The sequence below is a fragment of the Pundamilia nyererei genome, unplaced genomic scaffold, assembly GCF_000239375.1.
Source record: "Pundamilia nyererei isolate P.nyererei 1_Seehausen unplaced genomic scaffold, PunNye1.0 scaffold00118, whole genome shotgun sequence".
In the NCBI taxonomy this organism is placed as follows: Eukaryota; Metazoa; Chordata; class Actinopteri; order Cichliformes; family Cichlidae; genus Pundamilia; species Pundamilia nyererei.
Genome location: NW_005187519.1, coordinates 956,595 through 976,059, shown reverse-complemented (window position 1 = coordinate 976,059; position 19,465 = coordinate 956,595). Strand labels below are relative to the sequence as shown.

The window sequence follows — 19,465 nt, the reverse complement described above, 5'->3', positions numbered from 1 at the left end:
TGATGGGAACAAGATCCTAAAAGAGGCCACTTCGAATGAATGGCTCAGGTTTTAACCCCATTCTACGTTATACCTACAATAAGGAAATAAAATAACATTTAGACATTTGCTTTGAAAAGAGGCTTCACCTTGTTCAGCAGCTTCAAGTCCAATTGTCATCTTAAAACACTGAGTACGAGAAACACTTTTTAGTGAAATCTGTTACCTGTAAAATTAGATTTACATGCAGCAGTCCAACCAATCTCGCCTTATTCAGTTTAATTTACCACAACGTCTCCTGAAGGTCTGTTGCTCTGTAAGTGCACATCTTGCTGTCAGGTGAAGTATATTGGGACTTTTGTAAAAGCCTCTTCATGATTTAGTATACTTTGGAGGTGCTTACGTACTCCTTATGAGCTTACAGCTCTTAGGACATTTTAAGCACTGTAAGGAATTGCATTCACCAGAGCGCTGGTCCTGAGAAATATGCCTCTGATAAAGTCTCGGGTCAGTAAATTCTGTGTTTTTTTTCCCCCTCTCCAGTCTACACGTGAGTACCTGGGCCTCGTGGGAACGGTACAGCTTTCACTCACGCCGTAAAACCGTCAGGAGTAATGCCTGGCTGAAGATATAACACGCGGCATTACATACATGAGTCATGCTTTAAATCTCCGCTTTAAATACCCTCCTATTTCACATGACAACAAGCATGCTGCATTCTCTACATTCCTTCGTGTGTGCTGAGGATTATTTCAGTGCCCTGTCATTAGGACGAGGGCTACGTGATGACAACACTGACTTAGCCAGCTTTACTTGACTTTGATGTGGCCTGTAAATATTTCCCCTGACACAGGGCTTTTTGCAAAGAAGGTTCCCCTTTGTGGAGCAGTCGTAATCATTATGGGATTGTGTTGCTAATGGTGTTTCAGAGACAGATGTTTTACCCAAGAAGGTTCTCTTGGCCGCTTGAGAAAAAGTCACACATTTTAGTTGATGAATTGGCAGATGTTGGTTTGTTGAATGTTCAGAGTGTGCTTGTTTTCTTTAGACCAGTGGTTCAGCATATTTGAATTTCTTCATCTTCAGGGCCACTCATGTTCAAATGTGTTCACTTGAAGTCAGTTTTAATTGGATCTAGGTAACTTTCAGTTAGAGTTAGCTACAGTTATGGTAGGTACACCCTTTTTCATACCAGAACATATTGAAAAATAATCTGGTCTTTACAAGGTTTAAAATTAGGTGATGATATATTATCATACCAACATGCAGAAGTAGTTCGTGAAAACCAATCACATCTCATGATTTAGTAGCGTGTAGAACTACATTTAGCAGCAATAACTTGAAATAATTCAGGTATAAATGACTTTATCAGTCTCTCACATTATGTGGAGGAATTCTGGCCCACTCTTCTTTACAGTGTTGCTGCAGTTCCTTGAGACTTTATGCACAATTCTCTCAAGGTCCCAACTCAGCATTTCAATCAGGTTGAATTCTGGACTTTGACTGGCCCATTGCAGCAGTTTGATTCTTCCATTTTTCAGCCATTCTGTTGTAGATTTGCTGCTGTGCTTGGGATCATTGACCTGTTTCATGACATAAATTGGGCGAAGCTTTATCTGTCAGACAGATGTCCTCACATTTGACTACCACTGTGCTGACAGCTAACATGAGGTGATTGTGCTGATGTGTTGTGTTTTGTGCATTATGGTCAAGCATCTCCACTTTGGTCTTGTCCTTCTAAAGCACATTGTTGCACAGGTCTTGTGATTTTTTTTCAGGTGCAACTTTGCAAACCTAATTCACCTTAGGGTGAATTTGCCTGGGCCTCCACTCCTGGGAAGACTGGCAGCTGTCATGAACGATTTCCACTTGTAAATAACCTTTCTCACTGCAAATTATTTGGAAATGGCCTCACACTTCACACCATTTACTTCTTTAAGGTTATTGCTGATATATGTATCTGTGCTTTCACCTTCCTGTTCTAACTTTTCTGCCATACACAAGTTACACCTTTTTATTCATAATATATAAGCAGTTTCAACTGTTTATCCACACTACTAGCTAGCATACCTCCTACCAAAGCATGAGATCTTTCTGTTAGACTGTACTTTATTTCTTCTGCAGAACACATTTCATAGCTACAAGCTTCTCTCCGTCCACCCATGTGGTCAGGATGAATTCAGAGAACACAAACATGAACAATCATTTGCCATGGTTTGCACTATTGATTAACTACTCCTGGAGCCAACGGTAAATTTAACTTTGGGAACTTAGCACTGAGCACTAATGGCCTTTTCGCCTTGGGTCTGAGTGCCATTCTGGCCCCGTTCTGTGACACTCTGAGACTGACAGATGGCTTTAGGGCAGTGTTGTTAGGCACTGTAATTGGTTGCTTTCCAAACATGAAAGATTTGTCATGCTGATTAAGTAAAAATGGATGATTCCAGTGATGAAAGGGATGATGGATGGAAACTGAGTTAATGTCTTTTGTTGTCATTTTTTTTTTGCATGACAGAAATTGGAAAATGTGACACCACACTGTTAAGCATCGATCTGTTGTCGTTCTTTGCCCCTATTTGCCTAATGGTCACCAGAGTGCCCTTGAATGCAAACTCGGCAGGACACCTGGGCCTTTGCCATGTTCTCCTGGCACTGGTGCAAGCTGCTGGTGATGGCTGTCTTTGAGTGGCAGTCTCAGATGCGAGATTAGGTCCAATAATTGCTTAAGAAGCAGCAGACAAAACAACTGTGCTTAATGTATTTAGATCAGCAGTCTCTGAACATCTGGTGAATTTGCTCTCAAGGCCACAGCTTAAAAAAGCCCATGTAGTGATAACAGAAGTACTTTAGGTCTGTTCAGGCCCCAGATGTGGTTCACAGGGAGGTCAGAATCATTCTGTCCTCATATTGCTCAATGCAAATTATTAAAAGTGCTGTGTTACAGGCTGTGAAATAGTTCAGTGTTTCATGTCTGAAAAATCAATAAGGGCGTTGAAAGCCTGTGCCAAATAGTTGTATCTGATATCATTGTGTATGTGTTTTTCCACAGTATCATATGAAGTGTTCAGGGACCATCATTGCTACTCACCAGTCATGTTGTGGTAATGTCATAGCTTCCCTGTGAATCGGGGAAAAGACATAAAAACAATGCTTATAAGTAGAAGTAATAGCATAAAGATCGGCAACGTTCATGTAGTCATGACAATGTGTGACGCTCAAAACTTTTACCCAGGAGACTGGGTTTGTGCTCTGTGTGAAACCAAAAGGGAATATTGAGCTGACTTGTTGTTTCTGCTTTTGTAAATGATCTGTTTTACCTGTTACTTTGCTTAGGCCTGGGCACCAAGCAACAGTATTGTGCAAAAGTCTTGAGCCATCCCCCAATCCTTTGTGTTTTGCTAAGAAAAACAGAATCATTGTCATGCTGCAAAATGAAGCTGCTGCTGTTGCTATTATGGCAAGAAAAAATGTTAAAAAAAGATTAAATCATAATCACGTAAAGTATATTATAATGGCAGAAAGCCCTTAAGTCAGCATGCTGTGTTATCGCAACAGTGTTACTGGTCAATTGCATTGTTGGTGCTGGGGTTATGTTGGTTTTGACCATTAATGCAATATTAGACCATTTGTCAAATAATTGGTCATTTTTGAGGCTGTGTTGTTGTTTTTGGCTGATTATGTGGGATTTCCCAATGTGTTTCCCAGAAAAGTGTATTGCTATGATATAGTGTATCACTACAACAAGAAAAATTTCCATATTGACCAAACTTGTCTCGTGTGGACAATCTGCTGTATTTTATCATCAAGGGTTTTCCCACAAAGTTTGGAAACTGCAGACACTGTGTTTGTTTTTCTTTTTTTTCCCTTGAATTCTGGTCTATAACAGTGACTTTGTGCTTTATTGAAGGGATTTATTTTGGCAGTGACTAATTAGAGAACTGAGATTACAATAGCTGCAAAGGGAGTTATGTTCAGATGCAGGCCAAGGCGCCGTAGTTGCAGTAAAAGCAAAAATAAAAGGATCTATACTTCACAATCAACATACATGACATAAAAAAATGGATGGTTTGCAGATACTATGACCATTTTTCCCCTCCTAGACTGAGATTTCTGGCTTAGGGACTTCTTCTTGGGAATCCCCATTATTCAATTACACTCACAGCACATGATGAGAGTGTCTGGAAATCAATGGAGAGCATCTGTCCCACAGAGATAACCATTTACCCATGAGATGTATCGTGAGCTGTCAAGCTAATATCTAATTAATTAGTCTTAAACCTCCACCGCACTGATCTGACAGCACAGTGTGTGCTCTGCTGTGTACTGCAGGTAGACACTGAGTATCTGAAAACCCAGATGTTTGAAGTATGGTGCCCGCTGTATGTGGCCTATTTCTCACAGTTACAACCCCCTTCTGCTATATGATGTCAGACCACTAAGAAGCAAATCATTAGGCCAAAGCCGAGAAATCCTAACATCTGTTTCTTCCATTCTTCTCTCAGCCTTAGCTCATTTTGTGTGTGCTGTAACTCAGTAGCGCACATTTTGTGAGTGTGGGCTATTCCCAGCTGACATTACACTGCCGGGCTTGCTTCTGGGCCAGCCATTAGAAGTTACCCAGAGGTACTTCTGGAATTACACATGGAGAGGGGATAAGAGGCTAAACTGAATTATCACACCTTTTAAAAAGCACTCCTGTCTTGACGTTCTTTGACATTTATGAAAGCAACACGAGGATGCAGTCAGGGTGTGATTTTGCATGTATTCCTTTAATCATTGTTAGCATTTGACTCTTTGATCATTTACACATAAAGTTTTCTGTCTCTCGGCAGGAATACATGGACGCCAACAAATGCATTGATGAACTTCTCAAGCAGCTCGAGGAGGAGCGCCGAAACGTCCGAAGGTAAGAGGTTCTGCCTGAAGATATCAGCAGCTGCCTGCATTCATTGCCAACCAGAGGCTGCAGAACAATGTTGTTTGGTTTTGAGCTTGAGACAAGCTTTGTGCACAGTTCTTGAGAAATGCTTTTTGTGTTGGAAGCACACTAAAAGTGGCAGACAAAGGGGGAGACTCCAGGCTCAGTTTGGGGTTGACTGGGGGCATTTCTCATGGAGGTCCTTTGGAGCAGATTTGCACAGACAATGGAAATGAAGAGCTTATGGAGATGCCAATCTAATGACCTTGTCCCCTCAATGCTGCTATCATCCTTTCCCTTCCAGCGATGCACAGCCCCCATAGAAAAGAGAGACAATTTTTAAACTTCACCCTCTTTTGTACAACCCTTTCTCCATCTCAATGGAGCTGTATTCCCCCGGCTCAAAGTAATTTTCCCCCTGAGTGAGCAAAGAGGGGCTGGGGGTTGGACAGAGGGGAAAGGGGAATAAGGGTCTCAGGATCGGTGGCTGCGGGGGGTTAAATGACCACTGACCATCCTCTTTACTCGGCCAGGACAGCCCCTTAATAAAGGAAGTGATGTGTAAAGGAATGACCCTCTCATCTAAGTCATCCCCACCCAACTTTCTAAGACATCTCGTGTGAGAGCCAGAGTGACCTAATAGCCACTTAGATGACCTGTGCAAACTGACCTGGGGACCAAATGGTTTCAAAAGCCTTGAACTTGTACAACTGCAACTGATTGAAGTACCCTGATTACCCTGGAAGCTGCATGTGAAACACAAATGCCCCGAGTAGTGTAGATTGGGCATTAACTGGTCATTAACCTGCCAGCGCCCTACCATGGAGTCCATGTGATGTCTGATTGCCCACTAGTGAAAAAATAGTGGATAAATGCCAGTGGGCTCTCTTCATGGTGCTCCCTTTTCAAAGCTCTACCTGTCCAGCTTCTGTCCAGCTTCCCATTTACTGTTTGTACCCCATGTGAGAAGGAAAAATCCCCCTTTGGAGTGTACTCCAACCTGATCCTTCTAAGGTTGTCCAAACTGGCTTAAAAACAAGGTTAGTACCCTGTTTCTGATTGGGTAAATTATACCTTTAAATTATCTAATGCTACATGGCATTGTACTTTGAAGTGCTTAAGCGTTGACATGTAAGCGTTGTGTCTTAGCCTTTGGCCACGTCTCTTCCTTTTGCTCTTATCTCCGCAAGGCATCAAACTTGGTCTTCTACAATGTTTTTCTAGCCATTGTGCCATTGTGTAAAACGCTCAGTCAGTAAAAGTAGACAAAACCTGAGAAACCAAACCAAACCACTAACGGTCAGTCTGGTATGTTTTAAAAAGGACTAGACCGATTCTCTAAGTATCCCCCAATGCACCCCTGCCTTGTAAAACTGACATTTGTTTCCTTGAGGTTCAAAGATATAAACTCACTCATAACTCAAAGTAGTTTTTGCCATTTGAAGTACATCTTTCAAGTCAGTATCTTGATTGAAAGAATCATGGATAAAGGCTCTAGTTTTTCATGTAATGCTGGTGTCTTGAGGAGAAGTGCTATTTACAAAGATTGCTTTTGTCTTCCATGGGCTCCAGTGAGAGATTCAACTGTGAGGGGCTCTGCATTGCTGCAAGCCTCTAGATGTTGTAAACAAACCAGTGGAAATCCGTACTTTGAAAATTCCTCGTCTTTGAAGCTCAGTTTTTAGAAACAACATACCACCAGCCAGGATTTGTTCTCATTTCTTTTCCAGTGTTGTTCGATTCAGAGCGGCGACAGTGATGAATGATTTCACAAAGGCTTTTGTTCAGCTAAAACATAGACCTCGACTTAAAAAAAACCCCCCAAAAAAAAACAAAACCCCAAAAACCGCCTCCTTCCCCTTATTAGGCAGCATCTCACGATGCTGTAGATGTCTCGCTCCACCCCTAAGAATATGGGGCCCATCAATCAGTCAAGAGGAGAAAGAGAAGCCCGTACATTCCTCTAGTTCTTTGCATCCTTCCTTATGACCCAGTGACCTACTACATTCATGGCTCTCATTGTACCATATTATGGGGTAGTTTCACACTGGCAAAGTACACCAATTGGACAATTATGGCTGATCTCTGTCCTAATTTCACTTTTTTCTTTTATGTTAGAAGGCAGATACTACTTTCATTTAATTGCTAAATATGCACATCTTGGTCTTACTTTATATTTTGATCAAATGGGAAACTTTTGTCCAGTTTCCTCAATTTTTTTAAGGACACACTGCACACCATGCTGAGATATGCCAAGTTTTTAGGTAATAACTCTTTGGAAATCACCTTGTTGGTGCATAAATACTATTTTATGTCTGTCAAACTGTGTTATCTTTGGAATTTTATATTTAGACACAACACTGGTTCATCCGTTGAGTGTTTTATGCTTGAATGATTCATAGGTCAGCGTTAAGTGGCTTAGGAAATGATAAATAATCCTCTGAAAATGGCCAGTAACAATTACTAGACTAAAAGTGAGTGAAAAAGTAGCTAATGTCCAAAAGAAGCTTTGAAAGACCTCCAGAAAGCCTGGAGGGCTATTGCCCAAGAGTGCTTGAATACATTTCAAGAATATCTGGCTCATTGGAAGCAAAATATGAAAGAAATGAGTGGTGGATCGAGACTTTTGCATTTTTATAAATTAAAAGAAAACATGGATGTGGTGTGTTGTGCAAAAGCTGGAGTTTTCACTGATGTTTGCCAAGTGGGTGTCATCTGTACCTAAACAAGCTCCAAATGTCGCAGAGCTACAGGTGGTAAGTGTAAATTAATGAAAAACATGGATTTTTAATTATCTGAATCTAATTAAAGATAATTTTGAGTGTCAGAAACACCTGCTATATCCTCGTCATCCTAAAGCCCCATGAGTTCACATGCAGATACACAATCGCCGTCTCTTGCACTCGGTCGCAGCATCATTGCTCGATGGAGCACAAAGCCCCAGTGGGATGCTGGCCGGCCTCTCCCACTCGATCTATTCAATGTGACCACGTCCTTGACAGACGGAAACAAAAGCTCCACGGCACAGTGTCAACATCAGATGGAGCAAATCCAAATTTGGAAACATCAGACACGTTGTACAGTTGGACACCAAACCCAGGGTTTCCAGTTATTCATCGTTTGTTTGCAGGGCACTCATTAAACATGATGAAATGTCTTTTTAAAGGTTTACACTCTCATTAGTGGTGGCCTTGATATGCCGCTGACACACAGTTGAGTCAGGGCAGGTTGGATGTGTTGAGGAAAAAGAGTTTATTAAAGTCGTTGCTGAGTGACAGACATGTGGTGGTGGGGAACATATGGATGCTCTGCAGCACTAAAAAGCATGACGGGCGGGGAGTGAGTTTGCATGACCTCTTTTTGACAAGCTGCTGTGTCAAGGCACCGTGACTGTGTAATCTTCCCTGTGGATTAAAACAATGCAGATTAGTTTTTTTCCCTCTTTCCATCTCTACTTTCCCACTGTTGATTTGTCAATGTGCTGAGCTGGGGTTTTTTGTTTTTCCACAAATCTTCCCCTGACCTTGTTTTCAGTGGCCATAGCTGGCCAGTGTAAGGGGTCACATGGCCCAGAGCTGGTCTCACCTGCCATTTTCTGCCTGCTGGAGCAGATGGCGTTTGTCTGTGACCCTTTCCACACCTTGGAGGACAAGGAGGGATGAGGAGGGTGGCTGGAAGGCGGTGTGGGGTAGGACTGAGAGAGGGGGGGGCTCCCTCATAGCAACTGGGAAGTGGGGAGTTGTTGTGATGAGGGAGCAGGGAGGGAGGCAGGGGACTCAGCTGGAGATGCTCGGGGCTTAGGACAGGTTGCAGGGAGCAGGCAACTGCAGCTGCAGCCCAAGTCGAAAGGACATTAACGACGACATCTGCTGATCAATAAGCTATTTGTCATGTTCATAGAGCAGCCCTGCTCCGAAGACGGCAGAGATAGAAAGCGGAGGTCAGATCAGATGTGCTCTTAGGTGGGGGATTATAGCTAATAGGACTTGCTTTGTGTAAGTGAATTCGCCTGTGGGTGGAATTGAAATTGGTCCATTTTTTCTCTGAGAAGCAGCTCAACATTTCTGCCTATTTGTCCTTCCTTGATCATACAATGTTTGAGCTTTAAGACCAACTATCAAAGACTGACTGGAAAGTCAAGAAAGTCCTTTCTTGAGCTGCAAATTCTCAAAATTGTTTGAGCTATTAAAAGTTTTCTGAGAGACTCTGAATTTTCTTAAAGTTTGTCCTTCTTAAGGGCATTGCTCGTACAAAGCGCCTTCGCCTTTAACCGAGGATGGTGGCGTTAAGTGAGAGAAAGAGCTAAATGAGTGAGCCTGTAAACATGCCAGAGAAAGAAAGACCACAGGAGCACAAAGCTGGGAAACAGCTTTACAAATCTGGACCTTGCTGATGTTGCTACAAGCCATATCTGGCCTCAAAGACGCCTGTGTGCTGCCGGCGGTCTGAGCAAGATGAAAGGCTGTAATCCTCAGCTGAAGTATGCGGCGAGGCCTGCTCTGCCGATGAGGAGGTGGATAGGGTTCAGCCTCCCGCAAACCCCTCCGACGCCCCGAGGATCTGCCGTCTCGCTTGGGCGAGAGCCATGCATTTTACAACTTTAATTGGATAAGTTGACCGGTCTAATGCAATAATTTGATCACGCTAAGCCTTAAAGAGATCTAATATGCTCCCAAAGTATATTTGTGCGCCCTCTGAAGTAAATGACTGAACCTAATCCATCCATTAGAGGTCACTTTACGGCCCAGGAGTCCAGACTCCAAAATATCTTAAAGGAGCAGTTAGTGGGCAAATAAATCAGTCTGTGAAACCCTCATTTAAACCTTCATGCGGAGGTGGAATTTGCCTTTTTAAATTTGTTGGTATTTTTCCTCAAGACTTTGTTATTTTTTAATAAAATGCTCGATTAAACCTTGTGGAGTGTAAACCATGAACAGCCAGTGGTAAAATGACAAAAGTCTCTGCTTTTCATGTATAATTATCTGGTTTTGCATATTATTTTCCTACTTGACGGCCAGTACGAGTTGTTTAGCAGCCCAGTATAAATTATCAGTCGGTGGCTGCCAATAACATAACCGTGACTGCGTGGTTTCACTCTGCTGAAAGGAAGATATGATGAGTTAAGTGTGGTTTAAAAAAAATCCAATTCAGAAGCTGTAACTGTGACTTTTCCTTTCAACTTAGCTTTCCCTTTGTTATAATATTTGCTTAATTTTCACCCATTTGTTTGGTTAGTTTTAGGCACCAGAGATGCTTGGTTTGGTTTATGAATGTTTTTGCTAAAATACACCCTTGTAGCATAAATCTTGTACTATAGAGCTGAATTTATTGTGTACCGTGTGTTCTACGCTCTGCTTTGTGACCAGAGGTTACATGCACTTCACAAAGCCACTAGATTTATCTTGCTGCTTACCTTAAATATGGTATATAAGGCAAAACACAGTTTGTATAATTTTAATGAGCTTGAAAGTCAATATTTGAAAGTCAATACCTTTATTCTTCAGCACAGTCTGAACTCTCTTAGGCAGCTTTTGTGTCATGTCTTCAAGTAGTCTTCAGGAATAGTTCTCCATGTCACGGGTTGCCGGGGCAAGCCGTGCGAATTATTAAGGACCCAAAATGCAGGTGGCTTCTGAGGTGAGCGAGCTTTATTGCGACAGTGATGTACAACACAAAAGAAAGGATGGCGAGAAACAGAACTGAAAACACTCTAAACTGGGAAAACTAAAACTTAAACAACAAAACCTGACCATGAACGAGGGTACCTTGCAGGGAGAACTACCCGGGGAGAATGCACAGGAAGACGGGGCAAAATACACAGAATAACCGAAGGGAATAACACAGACGAACCAGCAACGAGGACGAGGGAACACACACTATAAATACACACCAGTAATCAAGGGATGGGAAACAGGAGGGAAACACACCTGGGAGACATAACAGCTGACGAGGCAGGGGAAACGAGACCTTCAAAGTAAAACAGGAAACACACTGACTGAACACAACACACACCAACTAAACACAGGCTGGGGGACACAGACATAGGGACATGAAACGTGAAACAGGAGAGTACAAAAACCCAAGATAACCAAAACCACAGAATAATAATAAACTTAACATAAACACGGAGTCACAGACTCCGGACCATGACACTCCAGGCTTCCTGAAGGACATTCAAAGCTCTTCTTTGGATGTTTCTGCCTTTTGTTCTGTTCTTTGTCCACATGATCCCACACTGCTTCAATAATGTTGAGGTCCGGGCTCTGGGGAGGCCGATCCATGACTGATAGTGCTCCACTGTGTGTTTTTCTTGACAGTGGGTTTGGGTTGTTTTCATGCTAAAAAAATTAAATTGCGCCAATTAGAATCTTTCCAGATGTTACTGCATGTTAAAGTCTGATGGTACCTTTCTGTGTTCATAAATCATCAATTTGACAAGATCTCCAACAACACTGGATGAAATGCATACCAAACCATAACAGAAACTCCGTCGTGTTTTACAGATGGCTGTAGACACTTTTTTACCCGTCTCCTAACCTCCATCAGACTTGTTTCCACTAATTTTCAGTTCAGTTCTTCTGCAATTTTCATACCTCAGCTTTTTCTGCGTATTTCCCTTCTTTAAGAATGGCTTCTTGACAGCCACCCTTCCACCGAGACCATTTCTGATGAGGCTTCATTCAGCTGAAGGTCTACATGCATCTCTCAGGTCCAAGTTTCTTCAGATTTTTTAAGGGCATACTACACACCAGGTCGACCAAACAAAACATTCCTTGGACTTGACTCAAAATGAGAATGAATGAGAAAAAGATGTAGAAAATGTCCAAAGAAATAATGTTGAAATTTGTTGTAAATAGCAGTAAGTAAGTTGTTAACATGTGTGAGAATTTGTTTTCTTGAAGGAAGTAGCAAGTCGACAGAAAAGCTTCTTGTTTATCTTGACCTCACTTCACTGTGAACACAATGATAACCTCACTGAAGCCTGAAGTTAAGGAGGTGACACCGCCGCCCTGTGACATAAGTCAACACGTGCTAGGTTATCTTCTCAGAAACTCGCTAACTCTGTCTAGCTGGGACGATCTTCCCCATCCCCCCACACCAAAACAGTCCAGGCCCTGGTAAAATACATGCATCAGTTTTATGGAGCTCATGAGAGGAAAAGGTTAATCGAATGGTTTAATGAGGCCTTTTACCGAAGCGTCTTCAAGGTCGTTTTCATAGGTGCATTCCCCTGTTCATTGCATATGAGGACCTGCCAGTAATATGCTTCGCCTCCCATATCATTCACCTTAAGCCTTCATGTTTCTGATGTTTTCTGATTGGTTTCAAGGTTAAGTACACTGCAGAGCCGTAGTGTACTGGCTGTTTTTCTGAAAATAGCTTAACCTAATGGATCTGTCCTTTCCCTGTACATGCAGTGTTTCACTAAACCATTTTCTAGTGGTTTCACAACATGCATATGCAGCGTTTTAAAGGACTTGTGACACTTATTCTTGGCATTTCCACTGAATGGGGTATTATCTGCATTCCTAAAAGCAATTAGGTGCACTTAAGAGACTTTTTGCCAGTGGGATTTTGTGTAATGCCTAATTACTGCTGGTGTTTCACCGGGTTCTCAGACACTCAAGTTAAATGCATTGTACTGTAAAGAAACACTTCTACACATTAGTATATTACTTTATCTGATTTCAGCTGAATTGACTGTTCACCACAATGTTCAGGTCTGTAAACTTTAGTTGAGTTCTTCACCGTACAGTGAATAGATTTTTGTCAAGATCAGCTCTAGGGTGAATATGTTATGACTCCTTTTATGCTCCTGAAAGTGTGCTATTATTTTGACTAAAACATGTGCTGCGAAGCACTCCGGTAAACATCCTCGCTTTAAGATGAGCAGATTGATAGAGCCCGTGTGGTTTTCATTGTTGACACAACCTGTGTGGTGGCAGTCACAGTGGTTGCAACCATGCTATTTACCCCCAGCTCAGGGCTCTCTGGAAAACATCCTCATGTCGTTGAGGAAACAGGAAAGGGTGAAAATGTGTGAAAATCAAAACACTGCAGTCCTGAAAGTGGGTGTCCTGTGAGTCTCTGATGAAGTGATAAGTTGTAAAATTGAATGTTTCTTAAAGTAAATGTAGAATAATGTTTCAGGACAATGTACTGGTCAGTTTTAAACAGAACTCTGGAGTCGGATCCTAAGTGGAGCAGGTGGGATGGATAAACAAACCCAAAGGGCTACAAATTAGACTATACAAGCCTCAGCTAGTATGTTAAATGCTCTTGACAGTACAATTAGAAGACGACTGAACAAGTATAGTTTGTAGGGTCTTTCAGGAGAAGGAACAAAAGTGCCTAAAGACGAACATGGCAGCACAGCTTAGGTTTGCATCTGGACATAACACAAGACTTCTGGAACAAAATCATTTGGACCAAAGTGAAAATGTGTGGTCATAAAGCACAAAGCCAAACACCTCATATCCGCTGTCAGCATGGCGATGGAGGGGTGATGATTTAGGCTTTTCTTGCAGCTACAGGACCTGGACACTTTGAACTCCTCCGTATACCAAAGTATTCTAGAGTCAAAAGTGACTTTATCTGTACAACAGATAAAGATCGGCCCAAAATGGGTGCTGTGAAAGTACAACAAATACAGAATGGCTGAAAAAGAAACGATTCAAGGTGTTACAATGGTCCAGTCAAAGTCCAGACCTCAACCTGATTAAAATGCTGTGTTGGGACCTTAAGAGAGCTGTGCATAAACCTCAATGAAAGAAGAGTGGGCCAGAATTCCTCCACAATGATTTGAGAGACCGATAACATGAGACACAGAATAATTACTTCAGTTATTTCTGCTAAAGGTGGTTCTTTAAGTTATTGAATCATGAGGTGGACTTTTTCACAGGGCTGCACAAACACATAGAACTGATTTTAGAGAGACAGGTGGAAACAAATTTAGGTGGGGCAAACAATCCCAAAGGAGGGGAAAGAAGTAAAACTAACATTTAAACTCAAACAGGAAGTAACCAAAGGACAACAAATTGACACTGAAACATGAAAACGGAGGTGGGAGAGAGAAATGTGAGTGGTTAGAAAACAACAATAGAAACCACTAAAAACAAGTGGCTACCACAAGGGCCACAACATATGCTGCTGACCATTAAATCATAGCTATTAAGAAGACGATAACTGTCCGTCTTAACAAGAATTAACACAAAAACATGATGTGCTTAAGTCTCTGTCAGTGGTGTAAGGCGCTGCATGGATCATGATGAACATGGGGTGGAGAAAGCAGTTACAGATGCAGGAAGGTGGGGTTTTAATAGTCCTGTAAAACCCCACCCAAGTGTCCTGCATTTTGGGATAATCTTCCCCATCTCCAGAGATGAGCTCCTGCAGCACTGCTGCAAGAGGGCCCGGGGCTGTAACCAGAAAGTACAGCATATAAACACAGTGAAAAAGTGAATGTCAGCTTCTGTTAACCTCTTGGTAGCTGGAGAGGCTGATGGTTGCTTTAGATCACAAGGACTGCAAAGCCTTGTTAAACGTATTACATGTAAAGATCAATAGCGCATCAATTTAGAGACTCCCCATCTGGTTTAATGATTGGTTAGAGTTCACAGTTTTCACTTTTCGGCTCTGAACATAGAGCTGGTCAGAGGTTCAATCCTCATCTTGCATATTTGAGTCAGACACTCCATATTCTCCCGATGGATCCATTGGTGTGCTTGATGGCTAAAAAGCACTTGAAAGGCATAAAATGAAGCGGTGAATGAATGCTCGTGTGACTGGTTGAATGTGGCTTGTAGGGGAAAAGTGTTCTGAGGGCTCGGCTGGAGTACAAAAGCACCATTTAAAGCGTATCTAATTTTGACCTGCATTTGACCATCTCTAAACCTAATCGAGCTTCTAAGTATAAGTAAGTAAGTAAAATTTATTTATATAGCACATTTCACAGATAAAAATCACAAAGTGCTTTACAATAAGCACTTTCTGATTGCATAAGAATTAGAGGATGCATTAAATGTTGTGTATTCTGAATTTGCTGCTTTCTTTAAAAAAAAAAAAGTCTTTCTGCTGCGAGATCTAACTGTCCCTTTGATTAGAGGAGGATAAAACTAAGATTACCCCATAATAGCCCCCATTTGTGAATTGTAATCACACAAGGAATGCTCTTTTTCTTAAAAAAAGATTTACTTAAGTTTAATTAAAGATACCGCCATCAGCGTTAATCCAGCTCATTCCACTCCTAATGACTTTAAACATTTCCTGAGATCTTCCAGAGAGGAAAATCTCGGTGCACTTGATGATGTCTCACTGGACTGGCATCGTCCCCCACCCCCCCATCAACCCCCTTCCCTGCTCTAATGAAACATGACCGAAGACTGCGTTGCGGGTTTTCATTGTATTACACACTTCATCTTGCAACAAAGAAGTGAAATGACACACATGTAGATGCTCACTAACATGCAGGGAGTCTCCGGAGGAAGCCCCGCCGTGTGATTTGCATCTGTCTTGTGCAGATCCAGGGCAAGCTAGTGTTGGGTAAACAAACAGGCCTGCCTGTCTGCAGAATGGCATTTCCTTTACTCATCATTGTGCACAAAATACTCCCTGAACCTCTTCCCAAAAGATTCCCGTCCATGTTGACAGCTAAATATCCACGCCTAGCACCACCGACGTGTTTCCAAATGACTTTGCACCTCTTGCTTGCTCAGACATTTTAGATGGTTGCTCTCAGAAACAAATCTCAAGCCCAAACGTTTGGGCTAATCTAGTGTACGATTAAAGGCTGACTGGGAACACACACCTAGACTGTAGAATCGACCAGTCTGGTAATGACCTCAAGTGACGCACGCCGGTCGCCCCTGGTCGCTCATCTGTGATCAAGCTGCAGGGGATTAATGTCACGGAGGGAAAGTGTGGCTGACCGCCAGAGCAGCGGGCCGACAGGATGTTTGTGCGTTCGTGTGGTGCACTTACTCTTACTTTTCTAAACATTTCAGGGCCCTGTACTACACCTGAGTGCACCTACACTTCACTACAGTTGAAATATTGCCAGCTGCAGTGCTTTAAAAACTATCTGTTGTATTTAGCTCCATCTGGGTCAGCATTATCATGCTGCCCACAAAGTAATGCATCAATTATTTAACACTGGAAGGAACTGTTCTTCATAATGAGCACTTTCAAGCCCTCTCTAGCCTCGAGATATCGCTCTGATGAAATGCGAGGCATATCCAGTTCGACGGCAAAGCAAGCTGTGCGTTCGTTTTACGTGATGTGTTTATGTGTTTATATTTTACAGGCCAGTCCAGGAATCGGTGCTCGCTGTTGTCTCATTTTAAATAATTTTTTTTGGGTGGTAAATTGAGCCAAAAACTTTAATTTGTGCCAGATAAATCCATTTAACAAGGTTACTGAAAGCTTTGATTCCAGCATGAACTCTCCAAATGGGAAATTTGTTTTGAACTCACTTGCAAAAATGCAGTTTACACATCGTGACAGACTTGTAATAGAGTATTTTTGCATGGCTGAATTGCTACTTTCACTTCAGTAAGCGTCCTAAATACTTCTTCAACCGCTGCACACATACTACTACTACGAGCACCAGCGTCCTTCTAACCCGAAAGGACCTCAGAGGTGCTGACACTCACGCTACATGCAGCCACAGCCAGCATACCTCAGACCACCCTGCACCCTATTACAAATCCATATCGACCCACCGGCCCTCCGGCCACTGTCCCAGCACCGGCCTGTCTCCTTCCCTGTACCCCCTCCTCCCTGTGGAATGCTAACCTAGTCCGAGTGTGTGTGTGTGTGTGTGACAGTGGTGGAGCCAGGCTGGCTGTGTGGGCGGCCGAGTGTTTCCAAACAGTGGAATCTGTCACTGACACCCCTGGCAGAGCAATAAGCGGCGCCTTAATGAGCTCAGCAGATCACTCAGCACACACACACACACACACACACACACGTGCACGTTCATATACGCATATGAATTTTGCAAACATCATGCGCACACACTTACACAATGGTGTTAGTGGACTTAATTATCACTGTGACAACGTATGGATTATATTTTGCACGTATTGCATGAAGACACGCACACAATAAACTGTAAATAAAGGATGGGAGTTGCCACCCTGACTTTACATATTAATTAGTGAAGTGACGATTTCAGCTCACGCTCACAGGCTTGGTTAGCAGGGTGCATAAGTGCATAGCACAGACGCACATAGCTGCTAATTAGTGCTGAGTATCATACAGATAAAAGAAAAGAATTTCACCCAGCAACACTGGCACGAAGATTTCTTAGGCTGTCAGTAGAGTTGTTATTGCATTAATAAGAGTCCAAAGGGCTCTAACAGCACAAATGCAGTCACGACATCCAGTTCGGTAACAAGTGGAAAGACATCTATAGGCCTGGCTAGCTAGAATCACCTGTCATTATGCCACACACAACTTTCAGCCCTAATAATGGCGGGGAAAAGGGTTTTGTTGTGCTGGGCTATAAATATGTGCTTACAGTAAGGGTGGTCTACAGGGATTGACTCTTTCAGACATGGCTTCACTTTTCAGTCTCAGACGTTGTGCACGTGTACAGTCAGACTGTAGTCTATGTAGTAGTGTGCAAAAGTCTTGAATCACCCCGTGTTTCTTGATATTTTGCTTTGTAAATGGGAAATAGATGCAGTGATTTACTGAAATATGTGCAAACATACATGTAAACACACACTAAAGGCAAAAAAACAGAGATTGTACAATTCTAACAAGCTCAAAAGTCAGTATTTGGTGTGACCACCTTTATTCTTCAGCACAGTCTGAACTCTTTTAGGCAGCTTCCTTCCTTCCACTGAGACAATTTCTGATGAGGCTTCAGTAGATGATCAGCTGATTCATCTTTAGAAATGAAAAGAAAATGATGTGTTTCTGTGACAGGTTGCCAGAAACAAAGTGGCTAAAGATACCATTTAAAACCAGTTCGTTGCTGAGTTGTCTTTTATGTGTTGTCACAGCACTTGTTCATCCCTTCAGTTATGTTTCTTTTGATGATTCATAGGTCAGTGTTACGTGGCTTAACAAAAAATGCTTCGGTACAAGGACTGGACTGAAAATCAGTGAAAAAGAAACCAATGTCCAAACAAAGCAGAAGAAACAAGAAGAAGAAACTTGGAGACGTTTTGCTCAAGAGGAGTGAAGAAGGTCTAGCTTGGAAGCAAAATATAAAGATATGAGGGGCAGCTGAAGACAAATATGCACCCGTGCATATCCACCAGTGTATACCTAAAATGTACGGACTTTAACTTCACATACTTTCACAAACCCATTCATTATGCAATTACAGTTGTCAGCCCATGCACGCACACACACACACACACACACACACACACACAAACATGCAGATATGCACTTATGGTACCATCATTATGTAGTTAAATGGAAGTAAACAAAGCTAAGCAAACAAGCATCGCTTATTTCCTGCAGGAAAAAACACAGTGAGCCTCACATCTGTTGCACTGCACAGCGCTACTCGCTGTTTCGGCGCTCCCCGTCGATCAAATTAAAGCCAACGGCACGTTCGATATTTCTTGATTACTGTGCGCGTCCTTGTGTTAATGCTGACTCAGCCATTCATTCATCTGTCTTTATTTTTTTTAACCCAAATGGGACAATGGTGTGTAATTGGTGACCACCTGCTCGTAAAATCAAATCTCGCTCGCTCCACATTCAGATTTCCCCTCACGAGACAGCTGCGCTTATGATAAACACAATTACCCCGCTCTGCGTGACACTTTGGTCACGAGCGCAATCATCGGGCATCATGAATCTCTCAGAGTTTTATGATGACAAATGACAATGTCGCTGCCGGCTTTAGGAGACATCTGATAACGAGTGTCACTTTTTTGGGGCGGTTTATTTACCTTCCCTTATCTTGACGTGAGCAAGCCGCTCCATCAGCCTCCTGCAGACTCATTTTGCTTCGCGTGATTGTTTGCTGAGGACATCACTGACAGTGGCTGTAGAGCACAGTGGCAGCGATGGCCCCAGCTCTAAGTTTCCCCTGTCCTTTCTTTACCCTCTTTAACTGAGCACTCCTGTCACCGGGACCCTTTTAATTCTCCCCTTTTCACCCATCCGGTGCCCGCCTCCTCCTGCACTGGTCCTATTGGGGAGTAGACAATAGAACCCCCCCATCACCCTCCTCTTCTTCCCCACTTTTGCCTCTTCATCCCCCCCCCCCTTCTCATCTCCATCCTGCCTGGGTTGAGGCTGCGGGCTTCATGCTGCAGTTAGTCACAGCCATTCAGCTGGGACTGATTGTGATTGTGGCAGATGGGCCGGAGTCACTCGGCCCAGCAGACCCAAGCACTGCTTTCTTTTTCCTTTTTTTTTCTCCTCCTCCTCGCCTTCTCCTTCACTTTTCGTCTTTTCGCTCTCCTCCTTGCTCTTGATCTCTTCCTCGGTTGTCTCTATCTGTCTTTTGTCAGCACGCTTGTCTCTTTGTGTTGCGGTGTTTTCCCCGTCCACATTTCTCTCTCTTTTTTTTGTACAAGGGCTCAATTTGGCCGGCTT

The 19,465-nt window shown here is 42.7% G+C and overlaps 1 protein-coding gene across 2 annotated transcripts in view; it reads left to right on the top strand.

Moving 5' to 3' along the window:
* LOC102212933 (nck-associated protein 5-like) overlaps nt 1-19,465 on the top strand; it is a 179,164-nt gene that overhangs the window by 52,802 nt on the left and 106,897 nt on the right. For both annotated transcript variants that reach the window (XM_005742237.1, XM_005742238.1), the window contains one exon: nt 4,812-4,885. In XM_005742237.1, coding sequence (XP_005742294.1) covers nt 4,812-4,885 — 74 coding nt within the window. The remainder of the gene's footprint in view (nt 1-4,811; nt 4,886-19,465) is intronic.